At 44.4% G+C, this 21,806-nt stretch overlaps 1 protein-coding gene across 2 annotated transcripts in view; it reads right to left on the bottom strand.

Annotated features, from left to right (window-relative positions):
* Nucleotides 1-6,583: 6,583 nt before the first annotated feature.
* The window catches only part of LOC146584676 (ras-related GTP-binding protein A), a 15,795-nt gene continuing 572 nt past the window's right edge, over nt 6,584-21,806 (bottom strand). For both annotated transcript variants that reach the window (XM_085324364.1, XM_085324362.1), the window contains exons 2-10: nt 21,165-21,198; nt 18,788-18,887; nt 17,912-17,978; nt 16,627-16,849; nt 14,456-14,551; nt 12,699-12,821; nt 10,417-10,508; nt 9,010-9,125; nt 6,584-7,728 (exon numbers count right to left, since the gene is read on the bottom strand). In XM_085324364.1, coding sequence (XP_085180490.1) covers nt 7,631-7,728; nt 9,010-9,125; nt 10,417-10,508; nt 12,699-12,821; nt 14,456-14,551; nt 16,627-16,849; nt 17,912-17,978; nt 18,788-18,887; nt 21,165-21,191 — 942 coding nt within the window. In that variant the 5' untranslated portion in view covers nt 21,192-21,198 and the 3' untranslated portion in view covers nt 6,584-7,630. The remainder of the gene's footprint in view (nt 7,729-9,009; nt 9,126-10,416; nt 10,509-12,698; nt 12,822-14,455; nt 14,552-16,626; nt 16,850-17,911; nt 17,979-18,787; nt 18,888-21,164; nt 21,199-21,806) is intronic.

Below are 21,806 nucleotides of genomic sequence, written 5' to 3'. Positions count from 1 at the left end.
CCACCTGTTTTTTTTCTGTTTTTCAGGGGCAGTAAGATGTAGGGGCAGTAACTTGGCCTTTTCTTCRGGAAAAAAGAAAGGCATTTGGTGCAGAAACTTAATTTACTGAGAGACACTAAGAACCAAGGTCTCCCTTTTCATCAAAGCTAGGACCAGGCATCTGAGGCTCCAGCATGACCAGGAAGGCACAGGCGAGATGTGCAAGCAGACTAGCGAAGGACTAGGTTAGCTCCTCCAGGAGAGGAGAATGCCACTGATGGCTGTAGCAAAAAACAAGGATAGACACCTCTTCCAGGAGTCACTGCGGGCAGAGCTGACTCACTCTCAGGCTGGGAAAATGCCTCTCTCTAATTTTCCTCCAGTTACGGGAACTGAACTGATGGCAGAGTGAATTTCTTCACACTAGTTTCTCCAGCCTTGCCCAACACGACAGTGGTGACAGGGCATGCCACCCAGCAACCCTGTTGGCCTCTGACAGAGCATCAGGACTGTGCCAGCCTCTTTGCMGGCACCCAAAGGACTGGACCAAGTGAGCAGCTGCAGCCCAGTGCTGGAAGCCCTATAAAGCCTCTCCAAGGTTTCTAGCAGAGAAGTTGCRCCAACCAGCCTCCCCCTAGACTTAYGTTGATAGTTAACGTGACCTGGGCAGAGGTTACTCAGCAGYGACRGGAGGATATCGTGCTGCTGCTCGGTTGTGCCTGACCTGCCGGTTTTGGGGAATACCCACCATGCAACCATGGTGCAGCAGTAGCAGGCTCATTAAACCACCTGGGAGTCTAGCCACAAGACCCATGGGGGAGGTGCTACTATGCAGTCAGCTTGCAGGCTCAAAGAGGAAGTCTCTGAACAAGGAAGTGTCATTGATTTTGGCATCCAGATTGAATCCCAGTCTGCAGAGAGCAGGGGCAGGGCTGAAGCTAAGGAGCCTCTGCCAGTGCAGAGCCAGCCCTCTGCTGATACACCTCCTGCTTACGCTGGCGTCAGTGAGTCTGTATCGACACTTTAATACTCTTCCATGCTGCTTCACGTAACAGCAGCCTTTGCTTTTTAGCTACCTCTTGCAAGACTAATTATTGGAGACTTTTGTTTAGAAGTATGGCATTTTTCTTAAAGGAATCGCTTGGGCTTCAAGTCTCCTTCAAAAGGCCTCTCAACTCTGCTTTTGCTAAGTGRTGTGACTCCTCTCAAAGCCACCAGGCAGGACAGCAAAGGCAGGATCAAGGGCAGCTCCAGGTCCTTCACCAACATCAAGCATAGTTGTGCTTGCTGCCTCCAAGGGGACCCTTGCAAAACTTTCAGTCTTTACTTCTTCATACTGCCAGGAGAAGGGGAGGGCTGGTCATGCAARGGAGGACTAGTGAACAGGTATTTGAGAACTCGCTTGCTAACAGTACGCTGACCAGCGCTGAAGGCCAGGAGCAGCCCTGAAGTCTGTTATCCAGTAGAAGAGAGGCCAGAAACATCTGCCCAGCTAGGGAAACGGTGGAGGTTGTTCTTCCCTGCCATGGATCCTTTTTTTTTTAAAAAAAAGAGCACTTCAAGACTGGGGGCTTTTTGTTGTTCACTAGTTATCCTAAGGCAAGGAATTGCATTTAACAGGACTCTCCTCCATGCAGTCACTAAATTGAGGCATAGAACCAGTGCACTCAATTTTCAAGGCTAACCACAGATGCGGTCATTGATTATAYAATGATGTAACACCTACAGGGGATTTTTGGCAATACATCATTCTACTTTTCTCCTCCTATGAGGAGCCAGATCTCTCACTATTGGCATTTTGATGTCCTACTGTACTTGAACAGTTTAGGCAAACTGCTTTCACGCTGTAGCGAGATGGTCAGTTCCCACCTTTCCGCTTAGGGAACAAGGTCCCTAAATCACTAGAACCAGCACACCCACCAGCTCTCGCTTCCTAAAGCTGCGATTCGATCAAGTGGCCCGTTGCATCCTTCCAAGTGCACATCTGAACCTCTCCCAGCCCAGTTAAATGCAGAATACTTGGGTTTTGATGCATGAATACTAGAGCAGCTTCTAACATCAGTATGAACTGTCTTCTAGAGAAATCTGCCTTATCACTCATTTATTCTGTAGATGGAAAATTGAATGAATTCACTGAATGATTTAAAGGGTTGTGATCAGCATTACAAAGTCCAGTGGTGGCTGAAAACTGGGGGCATCTTTCAGGCATCAATACCGAGGCCAGTACTCTTTGATGCCTTTATTAATGGTCTGGACTACAAGACAAAGCACACGCGCCGCAATTTTTTGGATGACACTTTGGGAGGAACACTGGATAAGSTTCAGGGCAGTGCTTCTGTCCAAAGAGACCTCAACAGGCTGCAGAAGGGAGCCAACAGAGCCTTACTGAGATTAATAACACAAAATATAAGGCAAATATGAAGCCCCTCCCCAGGATATAGGACTGGCTGGAAAACCACCTTACAGAAAAGAACAAGTTGAACAGGAGTCAGCAGCATGCCCTTACAGCAGAGGCGGCCAACCACATATCAGCACACATGTAGGGAAATGCTGAAGGTCTTTATTCCCCTCTATTCAGCACTGTGAGACTACATTTGGACATTGCATCTAGTYTGGGGCTCCCCAGTACAAGGCTGACAGACACGGAGATGCTGGAGCAAGCTGAGCAGAGGCCACCAATTCAGTCATGGGGCTGGCACACAGGAGGTACGAGGAGAGGCTGAAGGTGCTGGGTCTGTTCAGCCTGGAGAAGGTGCAGGGTGACCTTACTGCTGCCTGCAACTGCCTAGCAGGAAGGYACCGAGAAGTCTGAGCCAGACTGCGGAGGCGTATGGTGATAAGACAAGAGGCAACAGCTCAAGCTGCAACACAGGAAACTGATTAGCAATATGGATTTTTCTTTTCTTTAAACCATGAAGGCAATCACATATTGGAACAAGGGCCAAGATAGGTGAGGAAACTCCATGCCTAGAGGTACTCAAGTCTTAACTAAAGAAATCCTTGAGCAACTTCACCTAACTGGACCCACGTGGAGTGGCATATTGGACCAGAGGCCTCCAGAGGCCCATTCTCACCGACATAATTCTACACTGAGCCACAGTTGTTTGAGATGCAGCAGTGTACAGTTTTAACCACCCAAAGTATCCCTTCCCCCAGCTAATGTACGGCTATGATACCTCACATGGCAAAAAGCTCTTCCCCAGATGGGCACAGAGGCTGCACACGATTTGGATGCTCTTCTGAACTACAGGCCCTTAGGGATGGTCCAGGTGCTACTTATGAGGTGTCCATAAACAGAAAGTAACCAAAGCAAGCCTATCGTTAGGGAATTTAAACTCACTCTGCAGAACCTCCATCACTCCTTGGAAGCATCATAGGAATCAGCTCCTAGCTGAAGTGTTATACCTGTTCCACAGCCTTTCATGGATAGGTTGGAAGAGGCAGAGGAGGGAGACTATTTTGACGAGGATACCAAGCCCCAGGCTCTCACAAAGAAAAGGATGTTGATGGGCACAGACACCATGGCTGCAGAAGATCCTGGTACTGAACGAGAAACACCAGTGCAGCAGCGCAGCCCACAGACCCACGTCCATGCCACCCAGGCACTTCACATCTCCTAGAAGGCTCAATACTGCCCAGAGACACAGCCGGCAATATGCACCACCACGGGAGACTGCCAGGCCACTTCTCATTTTGTGACAGCACGACTCAAACTGCACTACCATTCTCCAGGCAACTCCTCCTCCGAGCTGAGTAACGCGCATCTCAACACACATTCCCCAGTATTAATCCTGTGCTCCATGAACCCAAAGGCTTCCCTCCGTTTCAGACTGAAGCATCATTTTCATTACCATTTGAAGGCTTCAGCAGCTATTCTTCCTTTTCAGAGAGGAGGTAAAGTGAACTCCAACTCACATTTCTATACTTTGCCCCTAAACCGCTGGGCACTACGTCCGGCATATCCCAAATGACAGCAGCCGGAAGGGGTCGGGAAAGCTTTGGGCCTCGCGTTGCAGGCAGAGCAAGGCCAGACAGCACAGGCTGCAGTCTGTAAACACAAAACACTTTCAGCATGCTCCCCTTCCACGATACTAAACCTCAATACATGAGCTCAGAGTTGGTGCAATATTTTTGAGAAGCCCTTGGGTGGCAGATATGTGCAGTACCCTCTGTAAGAGGGCTCTGCAAGTTAGGCTAAAATCCAAACGCTCGTTACTAGGATAAAAGCCACTTGGTAGCCCTCAAGTCACAAAAACTTGCAACTCAGTTCCAACCCAGACTCCAATGACAAAGGGCAGCACTTTGTATTTTGGCCTCCAGTGCACCAGCAGGGATAAGAACCAAAACCAAAGCAGTTATAAACACAAGCGCCCCCTCRAATAGGGAAAAAAAACCCGCTACAATTACACATGCCAGTGTAGCCCCCATGCTTCAGATACTTGCTCTGCTTCTGCCCAGTAGAACCAAGAAAGCAGCATAAAGACCTTACTACAGGCCCCAAAACACTGGTGGCTTTATCAGAGCAGCTGCCCCTTCAAGTCACAGGAAGCTACGATCCATTTTCATCACTGACACTTCAGAGAAGAATAATTCATTTTGACACCAAAGCATTTTTTCAGCTATGCTTAGTCCAATTCAGATAACAGCAAGGAAAACAGAACTAATGAGCTAAGAGAAGATATTGAGAATTTATAGCATCTACACAGCTGGTGTCCAGAAGATGGACACCATCTTTTGAATGTGCACAGCCTAGTTCTGTCCTAAACTTAGTTATGGGTGACCTGAAGTTTCTACAGTTTGCAGTGTGAAGTCCTAAAGAAAAAGGATAGACCTCTAACACTTTATGGAGATATTACAGTCATTTGGTTCTTTGGGGAGAGGGGTGTGTGTGTGGGCGGGTGTGCTTGTACCTGGAGCTACAGTATCAGGTTTTAGAGAATTCTTTTTTTTTTAATAGCAATATTATCTAGAGCTGTTGAAACAGAGGAAGCCTTACTATTGCCCTAGTTAATCTGGGAACAACTCTTCCTGAGATCTGGATCCACAAAACCTTGCTACTCTGAAAGGCCAGGGGAATTTGGCTGCTAGTCCTGGGGAAGCATCCTGAACAGCACAGCTGCACACTGACCTCTGCTGGTGGCAAATTACACCYGGACTTAAAGTTTGCTTTGGGGAGACACAGAAACAAAATACAACACAGTACTGTCAAAGTGTGAGTTGTCTTGAAACAAAACTATGGCTTATTTTCACCAACATTGGTGTCCACTTGACAGCTGTGCTAGAAGGCATGTGTACACAGCAGTACAAGCTGCATCTTGGCCAGAGAGCAAAAAGGAAAGTATTATTTTCCAAAGGAATCCTCAAAATATATAACCTTTAGTAAAATAGATTTGCAATAAGAGAGAACAGCAATACCTCAGCTACCATCAGTGTACCACTGGTTTTGGAGAGGCTTCAGCAAGCCAAAATACCTGCAAACTGRGTTTCATTCCTATTTATCAACTATCAGACTGCTCTTCCTTGGCACCAGTTTGTTATTTGCTTCCTCCACTCTGTTCTTTTTTTAAATGCTATTTCCCATCATATGCTAAACAACTTATCYTCTAAGGAATCTGAATGGCAACTCCCAGGCTGCTCTCCACATGAAGAGCAAGAGATAAACCTCAYTATTTTTTGTAACCATGGAAATAACAGCACTGAATTTCCCACCCTCTTTTCCTCTCTCTCCCCTCCACCAACAGCTGTCTACTTATGAAAGAGTGCTCTCAAAAGGTGTTTAAACCTGCACTGGAACTGCAGCCCCAAGCAATCTTCTGCTTTCCTGTGATCTTGACAGCAACCTGCCTGCCTTCTGCAAGCACAGTCCTTCCCAGGAGTTGCTTGGAGGCTTCTGAAGTTGAAGTTCCAGAGACTCGGACAACACGTGTATCTGCAGGAAAGCTATTCATCCTCCTGCTTTGCCGAGCAGCACAGAGGGCAGAGTTTGGGTGAAAAAAAACACTCTAATGTTTCTATTGACTGCAGTGAAAGCAGAGACTGACCTTGTCAAAGCAGCAGGGGAGCATCTGCAAGAGAAAACAGCGATTGCATTTTGACTCGCTCCAGTCAGACATCAGACAAAATTGATCATGCTGTGGGTGGGCGAGATTTGCTCTTCCCATTCCAGAAGAGAGACACTATATTCCACATCTTCAGGCACTGAAGACTTTGGCATCTCTAGTCCATTCACAAGTTCTCCAGAAACTCAGACATTTGAATTTTTAATAAGAATCTTGGTAACAGAGTTCTACTCCCACAGGGATGCCAACTTGATGATTCTCATTGAAAATATACCTAGCCTTATATATTACAAATACATCTGCTGAGTAGGTGGTGCAAGACATGGGCGTTTAATATTGCAAAGACTGAGAATCAATGAAAGATTTTGTGGCTAACCCATTCTCAGCTCTCCAGCCGAGATATGCGCTTTAGTTTTCAGTTTTCCCATTACAGATTCACCTTTTCAGATTTTTCCCCGGTATGTGTGTAGGCATGGATACAGGGGAAAGGCATGATTTGGAGAATACCAAGTGGAGAGCCAGGCTCAGATTCAGATTTATCACACTTTTTATAAGTTAATTTGATTCAGCAAAAAAAAAAAAAAAAAAAAAAGATGCTTTCACAAGCATCAACTCCCATCCACCAAGTCAGAGAGATTCCCCTAACTCATAGTGCTTTTGTTGCTCCTATGTTTAATAGAAATGCACACACACACAAAAAAAAAATCACTAAAAATAGACGGCAATGTGAAATCATATTGCTGTCAAACACTGTCCAACTGGCTCTTTGCAAACATAGCTAATATAGCTCATGCACACACAACCCATAACAATCACATTGTAGTATTCCTACTTGCCCATGTTAGCATCTCCTGGCTCACCAGGATGAAGACCTAGCATGCCAGGACTACCTCACTGCTTAGGCTCCTTTCATTTGCTCTGATCTTTTCAGCACTTTGACAAGTGTAAAGAGACAATCAGTCAGGGTAAATGAATTTTGCCTCAACACAAAAAATTTTCAAATGGAAACCTGTCCTGACCTTCAGTAAACTCCCCTCCAACCCCCAACAAGTAGCATGTAAGAAGAAATGTAGCTCTTACACATCTGCTTGCCAAAGCTGCCCTAGATTTTAGAAGAAAGAAAGCCCATTTTCCAAAGCTCTAGGATCCAAAATCCCTGGTAGCAAAAATTTATTTTCATGACTGAAGACAAGGAGTTTATAAATGTATTCTAGCAACCTACCAATAAAATAGTAAATATTCCATCCCTGTGATTTGTATGATCACCTGGGAGCAAAACATCCGAAAAGGCTCTGCCATGTGCTACTATGACAACCAGAAGTATGAGACCACGTGCACATCACCTGTCCTTGCTTCTTCCCAACCCCACATACGCCAGGAAGTCTTTTCTGAAGGTCCACAGTGTATCCAGACATCATCTGAGCGACTAGTGTCCAACGTTAAAAGGAGAAAAAATAAAGATTGCGGTGGTAAGCAGCACACTCATTTCAAAGCCCACAAAGACATCCACATTGTTAGATTCTCCTAAAAAAAGAAAAAGTAGTTCCAATTCTTTTTTTCTCCCCCCAAAGACCATGTGCCTTGGCCAATGTTCAGCGCATCAGCAGACTGTGCTTTGGTCCGTCCACTCTCTCCAGCTTCTCAAAGTGTTTTCTGGCATTGCGGATGTTGATCAGTGTAGCTGCAGAAGCTAGGATGGAAAAGGGTAAGGGAACAGAGAGAAAAAAAAAGTTAAGAGGGAGGCGAGTAACAAAATCTTCAAACATTAAGTGCTGCCTAAGAACATAGGTTATTTTGGTTCCTATCAGCAGGACTGAAGCAAAAAGCCCTGAGTGGCTTGGGTTCATGTTTCCACTCTAGCCTCTGTATAATAATTATAGGATGAAATGAGCCTTCTGTTCAGCAGACAAATAGAACTGTTTTACAGCTTTTACTTTCACTGATAAGYACCCAGTTTCACTTAAATTTGGAAAAATAACAGACCAGGAAGCAGCCTCTCTTCCCCAAGAGGCACAGCGCTCCTAAGAGTACCACTGTCCATAGCAGCAGGCTCTCTTACATTAACCCAGCTGTGCAGTATTTAACACTAAAAGATCTGGGTTCTGTTCACTGATCCCAAAGCAACACAGAAGGAGAATCAGTGAACTACAGCAGCAYAGTTTGTTCACGGGGATTGTTAGAGAAGTTGCTTCAGCATCACTGTTGTGCTCAAAAAGCAGCAGAAAAATCAAAGCCAGTAATTCAGTCCAGCTGGGTAGTATATGAAAGCCTCCCCCAATTCAGTAAACAGTCCAAGAGGACAACGACAGGAAGCATTAACATTAACCAGGATTGCACAAGGCTGTCCTGGGCAGTGATTCTTATCTTAAAATTCTCAAGCCCTAACAAAAGCAGCTTCAATTATAGGTGATCAGGGGATTAAACATCCCAACTGTTCCTTGTGTGGTGGGAGGGGTGGGGGGTTGGCACTACTAGTTGTGATTTATTCTTTAAGAAAAATAGATGCTACTAGAATTGGAATCATCATCCACTAAGACAGTTCAGGCTGCAAAAAACTCAGATACAATCCCTTCTCTGCTTCCCTCAGAAACTGCTGTGGCTACCAGATCAGAAGAGTCCAAAATAGGTTACCAGACTAGACCTATGAGATCAGGTCACATCTGTTTCAGCGGTTCCCCACCACTGTCACAACCCTCCACTGGGCAGCAGCATCAAATAGCTTAATTGTCAAAGCTACACAGTTGTTCTTCCTTTCGCAAGGCAAGTCTCTTAACATCTTCCCTCACCCTCAGCTCAGACAAGGCAAACTGGCAGGGCCATAGATCCATTTATATCTTTGCATTGCACTATCTTTCTTTGCTTGTGTCTGGTGTTCATCATTTTCAACAGAAACGCATTTTAAACTAGACTTATCCAGCTTTTCATTCATGTGAAAAAAACAGGCCAGAGGCTTATATTTGCTTCAACTTACGTATTGAAGGGTCTGACATAACCACCATCACATATGTATTTGATGTAAAGATGTCAATGAAAGCAGCAAAGTTAGAGTTTCTGACCTCCATGCTCTGGAAAGAAGCAGCCAGCTTACTAAAGAGGAAAAAGAAARAGACTGTGAATTAACTTTTTCCAGAACATTTCTTCCCCTTTCAGCCCAACATTTCATTAATCATTTGAGGTATTTTWAGCCTGGGGAAGAGAAGATTGAGGGGGGATCTTATCAATGTGTACAAGTATCTGAAGGGAGGGTGTCAAGGGGATGGGGACAAACTCTTTTCAGTTGTCCCATGCGAAAGGACTAGAGGCAATGGGCAGAAATTGAACCACAGGAAGTTCTGCTTGAACATGAGGGGGRATTTCTTCACTGAGAGAGTGACAGAGCACTGCAACGGGTTGCCCAGAGAGGTTGTGGAGTCTCCTTCCCTGGAGATATTCAAAGCCTGGATCCAACCTTGTCTAACATGCTCTAGGTGACCCTGCTTGAGCGGGGGCAGGGGGACTGGACTAGATGATCTCCAGAGGTCCCTTCCAACCTTACCCATTCTGTGATAATGAAAAGGTCTCTTGCCCCATGGGGACAACCACTAGGTGAGACTTTTTTTTTTTATATATATATAAAGACAAACTCTTTAGCTTTAGGCTTAATTGATCAGACGAGAATAATACRAATTGATCTAAATACTGAATGACTAAGGTTGTTACTCAACACATACAACCTCATTGCCTGTTTGAGCCTGCCCTGCCCAAGCAGTTATCATACTTGCCCAGTAGGAGATGTGACAGCCCACAGTCATGTAGAGGAGTGGATAAACAGTAGAAGAAAGCATAAAGTTGAAAAATCTAGAGACAGCTTTATAAACTATGCAGCCACTTCTCCATTCTACTCAGTGTCTAAACACTTCCAGGTACTGACCCAGGTATTGACTGCTGAACCAGAAGGAAAAGTTACTCTGAAGTAAACTTTCTATTTGCCTTTGAAATTAGTGGTAAAGAATATTTACAAGCCCTTTCCTCCCAGACCAACAGGGTCAGAAGCAAACCTCTTAATCTGAATTTACAGAGCACTTAACTGTCACTAAGTTTTCAGYTCGGTCCCAAAGCTTCCCTGCCTTGCCCAGGAGAGTAAGGCCTAGAGGGAAACGGTTGTTTCAAAACCAACCTCTTTCAACGATCAGCAAAGGAGGAAGTTATGAAAGATGCACGATATTCATTTTTAAACACAGCGCTTTCTAGTCAGCAGTTTAACTAAGGCATCTCCTTACCTTGCTGAGAAGCCATAGAATTTTATTCATCCTGAAGCAAGAAAGCTTGCCAAATGAAAGCAAAATACACTTGGTATCTGCTCAGGTATCTTTCCCAAATAATGACTAAACCAGCTCACCTGCAACTCAATTTGAATTGTTTAATAATGTTGCTGATTTTCTCAAATCTGTGGATATCCCGCTGTTCTTTGCACTGATAATGAGAAATGACCTGGAAGAGAAAACGAGAGAGACTGCAGCGTTAGTAATTTATTTCAGCACCGGTTTCTCAGGCTTGATAGCAATTATGGGAAATGGGTGGTGACCAGCACAGGAATTCCCTTTGCCTTTTGCTGACTGAATCTTGGAAACTATTTACAGCAATACTTATGGGCATTCCACAGTAAAACAAGAGTCAGAAATATAATCACCACAACGCCTTTCACAAGCACCAACAGATATAAGCATGTGAGAGGCACTCTTAARAGGCACTACTTCATTTGAGGACTGAATACTCCAACTTACCAGCAATTTACACCTTGATTCAAAGAACCAAAACAGCACAATGGAGGAGGATAATTTAAGAGCATCACCTCAGGTGGGGGAAAGGGATACTTGACAACTGCTAGAATAGAATTTTCTTGCTAAGCCTATCATCCTGCATACTCCCAAGGACTGAAACCTGAGAAACTTGTCATTATGCAACATGAACGAAGCACAAACAGTGCTCTCAGAAAACCAGAGCAAGCTGTTCATCTTTCTGACTAAGAACAGCAGAGCMGATGAAGCCTGGTTTCCCAGGGAGCTCTCTTTCCATCAGTTAACTGAGTCAGATCAAGACTGCGCTAAGCTCTCTGCATACAGATCGGTTCCCCTCGTCATCTGACAGAGTGATCTGGCAGCAACACACAGGCCTCAGTACCCCACCGCAAAAAAACACACGAAGAGGATCAAAAATTATTATTAGGAATGCTTGCAAAAGATGATCCGTACCTATCTCTCCCCTCTCCCTGACCATTTTCATGAGGCTGGTACCCTAAAGACCTTCTCTTCACCCAAATTTGCCAATGGGCAAAGAACTGTATTTACTGCACAAGAGGAATTGCACACAAACAAGTAATTGCATCATTTTTGGTCCCAAAGAAAATGCAAAAAGAATATTCATGATCATGAAACAGTCTGTTACTAGAAGTGTCACACATGCTTGCACAAGAGCATTAAAGTCTTAGTTTTCTGCCTATGGAATCATATTTAAAAGGCTTTTAGTAACTAAGCATCTCTCATGCACCTTAAAAATAATCTACTTCCTGCTTTGAAACTTGCCCAATTATTCATAAAAGTACAAGATGAGCCAGATTGAAGGAATACATTCATATCAAAGCCTTCACTGCATGCAAGTTCATTCCTTAACTCCTCAGGCGGCCTTTTCTGTTACTGTTATTTGAATATAGTCACTCAATACTGTCATTCGAATATAGTCATTTCACTTTAGGAGAAAAGTCCCTGGGGAAGTTTATATCTATAAAAGAAATATGGGAAGGAGAGAAGTGTTCTAAAGTCACCACTAAACTGAAAATAAGTATTTTTTTGTAGCAAAGATTATTCCTTCCCAGTGATAAATACAGTTATAATTATTGTTTAATAGTTCCACCTTCTTGGTGGAACATCATATACAAAAGGCCAAAAAAAGTAGAGCTTGCCAGAGATGACGGGTGCCTACTTCTGATATCCTGAAAAGTGAGAAAAGTAATGGCTCGCTCCTCACATACTCTCCATTCCAAAGCCAAGTATTTGTTCACTAAGGAGAAAGTGCGAAAAAATTCAAAAGCCTTTTCTTCATTTCAGAAAGAGTTTTGGTATAAAGTCTGAAGAGACCAATCTAGAAACTAAGAGTATGGACAGACAAGCCACAACAGTGGTTTTAACATATTTTACTTTGCAGACACAACAGATTAGAGGCACAGTTACCACACACAGCTAGTTACTTTGGATGCCATAGCAGTCCAACAGTTTGAAATCCTCTATCCATACTCCAGGTTTGTAGAGCATCAGAGCACTGACAAAAAAAAAAGGGGGAATCAAGACTACTTAAAATAACAGTCCAGGAGGAACTGAAAAGATTTTAAGCTTAAAAACATACAGAAAGGAATTTTCAAAAAAGTCCAATGGTCAAYGTAAGAATGGAGATATGAAAACCTCTTACAGCCCTCAGCTCAAATGCTATGTGTGGAAACTTTGAGAAAGTCACATGAGCTATGGAGTCACATCAACCACTTTCTGTATCACACAGCCTGGATCAAAGTGTTCTGCCATGTGGTGCTGGCATCTCTCTTTGGGCTACTGCCATAACAGCACTTTCCATCCAGGGAACTCCATCCTAGGCTGAGCAGGAGAACACGAAGGGCAGAACAGCTGTATTCACCAGGAAAGTAGCCCTCTCAAACAGAAGCACTTCATCTGCCTCGATGATCTGAGCAAAGTTCCTCAGGTTCATTTCCAGCTGCTGGACGTTAGGGATCAACTGGTAGACTATACTGGACCAAGCCTGTCGATTAAGAAAGACACAACATAAGGGCTGTATTACAACATTTGCCTCATCCTCTCGCTATGTTAAGTGCTTGAGAACTGCCTATTGGAAGCTGCTGAGCTGGGGTTTTTTTAGCCTATGTAAGACTGAGCAGCTTTTCCCACAACAGCATCCAGGTCTGTCTGCTATGGTAGAGATATTCAGTGGTATCCCAGACCTGTTTTCCTGTACAAATTCTTAACTAGGTCAAATTTTTCTCCACATCAGTCACACAGGAACTAGAATATTTTAAAGCAGACTTCAATCCATTCTCATTTTGAGCTGGCAATGGGTCTATCTACTGCTTCCAGGTAAACCTGTTCAAGTTTTCAAAGTCTTTTAATCTTGAGCAAGGTCATCAAGCAGACGGATACCTGACAGCTCGTAACAGATCTGAATAGAAAGCTCTAATCCACTGCACTAAGTCAGGAACTACCAGCTCAGGAGAAACTGGACATGCTATAATGGAGAATCTGAGTCTGAAGGAGGACAGATGCCTATCGGCAGTGGCTTCATCTCACTGTTTACCTACTGACCCAGGTCTGCATCAAAGTTCTACCACATGCTTCACCCCCTACAAGTCATGGTGGGCATTTACGTTTYATAATTACCAAGTATTGGATTTTTACTGTATGTGAACCTTCCATCCCACCTGCAAAATGCAAAGTTAYACTCAACCCAATGGCACAAGCTCTGAAGAGCTCTGGCAGTGTAGTGCCTAGCAGAGCACAAGTCTGCTTCCGTATAAGAAGCTCACATAAAGTAATCAGTATAACAGAGCAACTTCAGGGATTCCTGCAAGACRACAGGGTATGCCACTGCTTTTAAAGGTCACTAGTCACCTAGAGGKAGTAGAGTACAGGTTTTGGGAAGAGCAACACCTGGCGCACAATCTGCATGCCAGCTCCGTTCAATTCCATCATATACYGAAGGTGGGGGAATCTGCTGCACTTTTTTGCTGTGCTTGGCTGGATTTTCCAAGATGGTGAACACTGTCATCTGGAGTCTCACTGAAGTCAGCAGAAGGAGCCAATGCTCACCACCTTCAGACAGCAACCTAACCATTATGCTACTACTGCTGCTTATTGACATTAGTTGGCGATTTGATGATTCTTCTCTCTCAGTGTAGCCCAGGTAGCACTCATCAGCCCTGTACCAGAAAGACCTCTGACATAACAGTCAAGAATGACAGAGAGTAAGAAAAATTCCTGACAGTAAGCAAATCCCCAGGACATTAAATGCTTAAGTGCTTTAACAAAGTTGTACAGAAAAACAGGAAGCAATTCTATGCTGGCTAGACATGACTAAAAGATGCAGAAACTCTTTCCAAAGTGGCCAGGCAGGGTGTCTAGACAGTGCTAACCGGTGACACCACTAACCATCATAGCAGCACGTTGACAGATTTTCTTTCTTTTAACGAAATCAGGATTTTTGGATGCCACTAAMAACAGGGAACCTCCAGAAGCAGTTTCACTGCAGAGCTCGAAAGGGTCAGTTGCTAATAAGCCCATAGCAACTAACCACACACCTTCCTCATGCTAAAATTTTTGGGAGGGGGAAAAGAAGGAAGGAGTGATCAAAAAATTCAAATAAAGGAAGGATGCTGTACAGACCTTGTAAAGTGTTTCATCCCAGATGGAAGTTCTAAAACAAGCACATTCCAAGGGGCGAGAAAGGCGCCTTAAGTCTTCTTCCCGCTCTTTAAAAATCTGGTAGAGGAAAAAAAATTAAGAGCTGAATATAAATATTTATGCCTTTGGTGTGTTACTGTATTGTGTTTGTAGCAAGAACCATGTATTTCAAAAAGATAAAACAAAACCAAATCACTTAGGCATATACAGCACTGGAGAAAAGACAGTAGCAGTGACTGCTGGTTTCGACAGACTGTCAAAACATCCACCCCAAAAGTAGTAGTAGGGGCAAGGAAACCATGGCTTGTCTTGCAACAGAGCTGACAGGAACTCAGACCTGAAATAACAATGAGTGTTATTTCTCTGTTGGTATATAATAACGGTGGGAATGGAGACAGGAAGGAGGAGTTTCACAGCAGACTTGAACTGTAACAACTATTTAAATGTAACATATAATCACAGCATAGGAACTCTGAAGTCCCTGGTCACAAGCAAAAAAGCTGTCAGTGAGAACCAGACGGCAGCAAAGCACTAGAGAAGTTCATCCATATGAACTGCAACAATAAAGGTGCTATAAGACATGTACTTTGATAACAGCCTTCTCACATCAAACAACTCCTAAAAGAACAGCCAGACAGCAACATGCCCTCTGCTGGGCAAGATGAGATCACCGCTTTCCTCACAACTTAGTACTTCTAGGAGCACAACAGAACATAAATTCTGTTATGTCTGAAGCGCTGCATAGGCCAACATTTACTATCTAGGGCCTAAGATGCCAAAGTTTTCAGTAGCATTTACAGGGATGGTTGTCTGGCCCAATTCAAGAGTATTGGCTGGCTGTTACGAGTAGCAGGCAAGATAAAGTAGGTCTTGATGGGGYTGCAGTGATATGTGCTGAAAGGATACACAGAGCAAGGCAGCTTTTCTCTCTGCCTCTCGGTTCAGGACCTCACTAGAATCTGCACAAGTGAACTGCACAAAACCACCATTTGTTTGCTAATCCCCAAAATACCAAAGCGGGACAGTGCAAGATTTTACTTAATTTGGAGCTTCAAGGAGATTTCAACACCCTTTTTCAGCTTGGAGGGAAGTGAGATGGAAAAAGGGAAATGGTCCTCCAATCAGCCCTACAGGGAAGCTCTCTGATCTGTTTTTCCACTGAGCTGGAGAGCAGAGTCAAAAGAGAAAGTGAGGATCACSATACTCAGAAGACAGGAGTGATTTGCAGCCAACTGCCACATGAAATAAGTCTGTTTATGCAAGTAGGTCAGGTTGCGATCTCAGCATGGGATCCCCTGTCTTTGCCACGTCTCCTTTGCAGCTGCCCAGACCCATGCTCACCAGGAACCAGTAGAAAAGTTCACTATTTGAATTTTTACTTCAGTCAAAAGACTGCAGCCTAAAGGAGCGTCCAGATTTGTTCCAAATCAGGAAGTGACCAATCAGCCAGACATGTACTTGTCAAGCAAAGGTGTCTAACCTATAGTGACTAAATCAAAGTTAATTTCTCCTTTGGCATCAAGAGTTGGTTGCTTCCCCCCCATCCCAAATCAAATCTGAAAAATGAGTTTAGTAGAAATTCAGCGTTCACCAGTCTCCCTCTAACCTTCAAAGGCTCTGAAAAGAGCATAAAACACCAAATGCTGCTGAGAGGTTGATTCCCCAGCCACTTTGCAGGATTTGCACTGAGCCCTTGGGGCAGCGAAGCATTAAATTAAGAGGTGATCCCTGGGCAAACGGGCCAAATAGAATGCCTTGGGACAGAAACCAAGAAATCAACWGATGCAGGCCACTTGAAGATACTCAAATGGCAATACACCAATTTTTCTTGATTTCTTGCAGTTCTGCCTTCTTTCTCTACCCACTGCAGCATCAGGTAGAACTGATGCTACCAAAAATAAGGCTTAGTCTAGTTACTAAAAATCATTAGTTCTGTTCTCCACTAGATTATATGCAGGAGATGAGCAATGACATATAGTTTACAAAAGGCAGGAAAAACCTCAGCCTTTGCGAATTTCTTAATATCTGAGAAACTCTTCTAGAAAGAGCACTGATAGGGCTGTACTTGAAGTATGATATAGCAATGCTTTAGCACAGTCATAAGATGCTCTATTTCTTTGAAAGAATTTCTATGGCAACTATCAGCTTCTCACCAAATCCCGCTGATCCTCCTGCACCAAGTCCATCTTGTGCACYAGACAAAAGATTTTTGCATCAGGAGAGTTCTGAAGAATTGCCTCCAAGCATGACTGGTAGTAGTGCATGTCCTTCTCCAGTTCACGGCTCTCTACATCGAAGACGTAGATGAGGACTTCTACATTGCGGAAGATGTTGTCTCGCTGACTGGTGAAGTAGTTCTCCATGAAGGTGTCCTGCCTGAGAAGGGGCAAAGCAAATAGATTTCCATTAGCACTACCAGGCCTTGTTTAGTATTGTCAGGAAAGAGTGTTCTGGGTAAAACACCTCATGTTAGAAAGGCAAAGAGAATTTTACCTTCTTAGCTAAAGTCCCCCTCACAAAAGACTAGAAAAGAGCTCCATAGGTGGTTAAATTCCCTATGACATAAGACTCCCCAGGCACTTCAAACCTAGCCAAATTAGATGCTCCTGAACATGAGGGGTAYTTTCTGCCTCTCCACTTCTCACAGGAAGTTTTTACATACCAGAAYAGGCTGCTCTGGGCTAGCTTGGGCAGTATCCTATGCAAATGGAGCTACATAGCTTCTTGCCCCATGCTGCCTTTCAGGGAATTATATACAAAAAAAGCCAGAGTAGCAGTAGATAAAATATGTCCAAAATCACTCTTGTACCTTGCTATTACAGTATCTACATCTACATTAACTAACTTTCACTGARTGTGACTCAGGTAAAGCACGTGGACTTTAGATCTGAGGCAGATTAACAAGTCAGTCTGACAGCTCTGTCGAGGCTCTGCCAGCAGGAGGGTCGGTTTCTTGAAAAGCTGCTTGCTCGGAACCATAGGATCACCAATCTCTAACATCACTTCTCAGCACACACCCCATTTGAATCAAGTTGGTGATGGAGAGTTCTGAAACRTGCATCACCACAAGCCACCCCAAGAGAAAGTCCAGGTAACAGGCTCAGATATTTTGCCAACAGAAGCAAGCAGCCAGAAAGGAAAGGGTGGGCCTATCTTTCCACATCAAAGGAGTAGTGCATAACTCAAAAGACAGCAATAATCAGGCCAACCTCTCCCACCCACCTCCACATATGAGTCAAAGATGTGGTATCCACTTTCTCCAGAGCTGTCTCACCAGTTTTTCAGTGTAACACAAAGCTTGTTCTATTCCTTTAATATACAAAAAAAGCATACTAGTCCCTTAAAGGCAGAAAGATCCCTGTACTTTGGCATCTCCATCTTAGTCACCAGAGCTAGCCCCCAAAGGTTTCAAAAGCAAAAGAATAGACAAGTACCTACCCTCCACAGTCCCACAGGTTTAACACCAGGTTTCCTAGAAATCTAACATGGGAGTGTTCCACATCAACTGGAAAGAGACAACAGGAGTTTACTAACTGTGCCACTCACCAGACATTCARATCAGCTTCAGATCAGACTGCTGCCTCCTCAGGCAGCCAAAAATGTCGTTCTTCACAACACAGCCTACAATTTATAAAATTCCATCTAAACAACATTGCTGTATGTAAATCTGCAGCTGAACGCACTATGGATAAATACAGTTGACAGAGTAATTCAAGCCTTCCCACTGCTTAACTAGGATATTGTTCTCCTGAGAAATACAGTAGGTGTGTCTCCTTCAGCAACATGTTCTCCGATCTTTGTGATATTTTAAAAGAATGAAACCAGTACCAGGACATTCTACAAGGCCTCAAGCAAGCCTTAAAAATAAATTAGTAACCAGATACAAAGTTTTCAAAAAGGCCTAAGGTACAGCAAAGAGGAAATATTACCAAGGATAGTTCAAATCTGTGACATTAAGTCCTCACAGGTGTTTCCCAGTGACCACTGTTAGAGCCTCAGGGATTCAAACCACTGTTTCAGAAGAATTATTTCCTACTTTTTCATATCAGTGGCTTTGAAGAGAAACAGAAAAAGCAGAAGGCACTAACCAGGACTAGTGCATCATCCTGCCAAAACCACAGGTGTTTATAGTGAGACCAATGTGCCCCTTTAACTGCATTAGTGATCATCAAGCTAATAAGGCAGCTCTGATCAATCCTCCAATAACAGGTGTAGCAGCAGCAAGGGCTGCTTCCTGATCTTAAGAAGTCTCACCCCTCTAACAATCAGAGTTTGAGACCCRAGACTTTCCAATTTAAGTGACAGAAATCTTACTTGTGGCACCCAGGCGCCGTGTGTCCCTGGCAATGTAGTTTGCAAAGATAATGGACCTCATGCTGGTCTTCCCAGACCCACTTTTACCCATCAGCAGCACCTAGAAAGAAAGAGGAAGAAAAAAATTAGCTACCAGCCCTCCAGGCTTCCCTTTGGGTTAATATGTTATTGTTGAAGCAGTTGAAAGACAGGATACAAATGCCTCAGAAGACAGTGGCAAAGAAGAGTACTACACCTGGAAATCCAGGAGACAGATGTTCTTAGCTCCTTGCTATGCATGGTCACTGAATCACACTTAAAAACCTATTCATCTTGTTTGCATTTCCGAAACCATGCCCCGCTCCTTCCCCAGCCTCCCCCTTTCTGCTCTTCTCTTAGGATCCTGTCTCCTGCTAGACACAACACTTCTGTTCCTTTGACTCACAGCATAATACCCAAAAGAAAATTTACCCAGTCCACAGCCACTAYCAACCACAACCCCTTTTTCCCCAACACACACTGGCAGAGGGCTCCCTACTGCATTCCCAGGTGAGCAAAGAGCATGACTTGCTCCTCAGGCTGCCATCAGTCTCTCCCTTCCCCCGACCCTTGCAGCCTGCATGGTGTCCAAAGGCACTGGCACCAAGGGTGAAGGCTTGGTGTTTCTGGCAAGAGCAAAGGACTTGAGCAAAACAAACAACAGTTTTATCTCAAGCCTTTAAGTCTAGGCTGAAAACAATCACTTGCCCACTCAGCACCTTCTGCTTTGGTATTCTCCCCCCTCCACCACTTCTAATCTTGTTCTTTTCCTTCTTGCAACACAGCTCGGTTTCTCTTCCCTGGCAGAAGTGAAATACAAGTCCCACTTCGAGTTTCAAGAGTGTCAGAAGACCAGGAAGAAATTAAAAGCAGATGCAGCAAAMCAGCTCACCACACCAGCCTTTTTATTTTGTAGGGGACACATTTGATTCCAGAGCCCTGTTTGCAGATCTTAACACCAAAGACAAGAGCTTTAGTTAATAGGTAGCAGAAAACCGGTGAAGGGGGGAGAGGGAAGACAATCAATCACACATGGAAAGACTCTACGTGGTGATTTAAAAAGTCCGTGACAGCCAACACAGACTTGCTCACAAAAACAGCTGTTAAACAAGTTCCAGTTACAAAGTCAAATTCAGCCTTTGGCAACAGCTCTGAAAAATCTATCATCAAGGATAGTTTTAACAACAGTGCAGCCAGCCTGAGTCTGCCTGCCCAGCCCATTACTAATGCCAAACACTGTTTGGAAAGGCACTCGCTCGACTCCTGACCTCACTCTGGGACTGCATGGCAAAAACTGCTAGAATCTCAGAACAAAACAGGAAAGACAGAATCACACCATCCTGTTTACACGAGTCACTCTTCCCAGAGCTACTGCAACATTTCACAGGCTAGCAAATTCTCTTTCCAAAAAAAGCTGACCACATAGTTAAGAAACAAATGACAAAGAATCTCCCATTACATTCAGGTGTGCTGAGGAGAGCAGGCCTTGATGATTTTCTAACAAGGACTCTTTTATTCCAAGAAGTAGGCTGACTAGGTAACACCCACCAGCATTTCTGAAGCAACCCCCTAAAAGCCACACTGTCTTTTTCCCTCAGCTGCACACAGAGCAGCCCAAAAATAAAATCATTATCTCCTCTAACTTCATACCACCTGCAGGAAAAGCACATGCAGAAACTCAATATGGCTCCAAGAGCCACAGCACAAGTCAGCCTAACAGCAAATCTAATTCCTAAGTTTTAGGCTGTGTTGGCCTGTTTCAAAGAGGTTAGACATCAGCACATGGGGCCAGAAAGAAAATCCAACCCCAGCATAACACAGAAAGATAGTCACATATTCTTCACACAGCCATCTGGACAACTTTGAWCATGCTTACTACTGTAATACAGACCTCCCCAGGCCTTAGTAAATGCACTACTTTTTCACTGTGCATTAAGTTACATCCTCCCAGGAGCCCTCAGAAGAATTATGAGCTTCCCATGCAAGTTTCTGTAAGATACTAGAAGGGTCTTGCCACAGGCCTGTGAAGTCGATTAGAGCATATCCTCTTCCCTCACGCTACGTGAGGTATACAGTAAGCGGAGGTTCCCGCAACATGGACCAGATGTACTCACATAGCAGTTATCACAGAAAGTTCCACTGTGCCCAGCTGCTCTTGTTAGCAATAAACCCAAACTTGTTTTTGAGTTCCAGCATTTTAAGCAAAGAATACATCCATCAACTCTKTGAGAGCCTTCAGAGGTAGCTGACAACCAAAGAATGTATCAAGATACAAATGCAAACMTGTAACCACATTAGCAAATGTAGATGGGGAAGCAAGCCCATCCTCCAAACAGAGGATTCTGATTTCAGTTCTTACCTTTTTCTTCATGGCTGTGCTCGGCATCACCCACCTACAGAGACAAGACCATGTTGTTACRTTGCTCTGCTTTTCTCACTTATAGGCTTCACTCGAGCATCCAAATTCCACCCACCGAAGTGTCATGCAAAAGGGGAAACGATCCCATAACTGACGGGACTCATCCCAACCTCCACCTCACAAGACACTCGACAGCTTCTGTTCCAGACAGCATTGCTAAAGGGAAACTTTAAGGAAAGCTTCCTATTATAAGAAAATCCTCTAACACACCCATGATGAACATTCCCTTAATTACACAGCCAAAACAAGCCTGAGCAAGATAAACGCGGTGAGAGCCGATAGGCTATTAGACRCTCATAGTCCTGCCGCGCAGGTCTCCACGCAGACACCTGGTCGTGACAAATCCCCGCTGCCGGGCCCACCCGGGAGCAGGGGAGAGGAGCACCGCGCACCCCGGGCCCCTGCCGCAGCCTCCTTCCCCAGCCCCTCCAGCAGATGCTCCACAAGGCGACCCATGACCCGAGAGTCCCATGTCCGCAAGCGCCACCGCCGGCACCTTCCCCTCGCAGCCCGGCCGGGGCACCCCGGCCCTCGGCGGCTCCCCGGGCCCAGCCGGGCCCCGTAGCCCGGCCGCCGCCGCCG

Source organism: Rhea americana, unplaced genomic scaffold (genome assembly GCF_003343005.1).
Source record: "Rhea americana isolate MKP2758 unplaced genomic scaffold, rheAme1 scaffold_90, whole genome shotgun sequence".
NCBI classification, from domain to species: domain Eukaryota; kingdom Metazoa; phylum Chordata; class Aves; order Rheiformes; family Rheidae; genus Rhea; species Rhea americana.
This window is presented reverse-complemented; position numbering and strand designations above follow the sequence as displayed.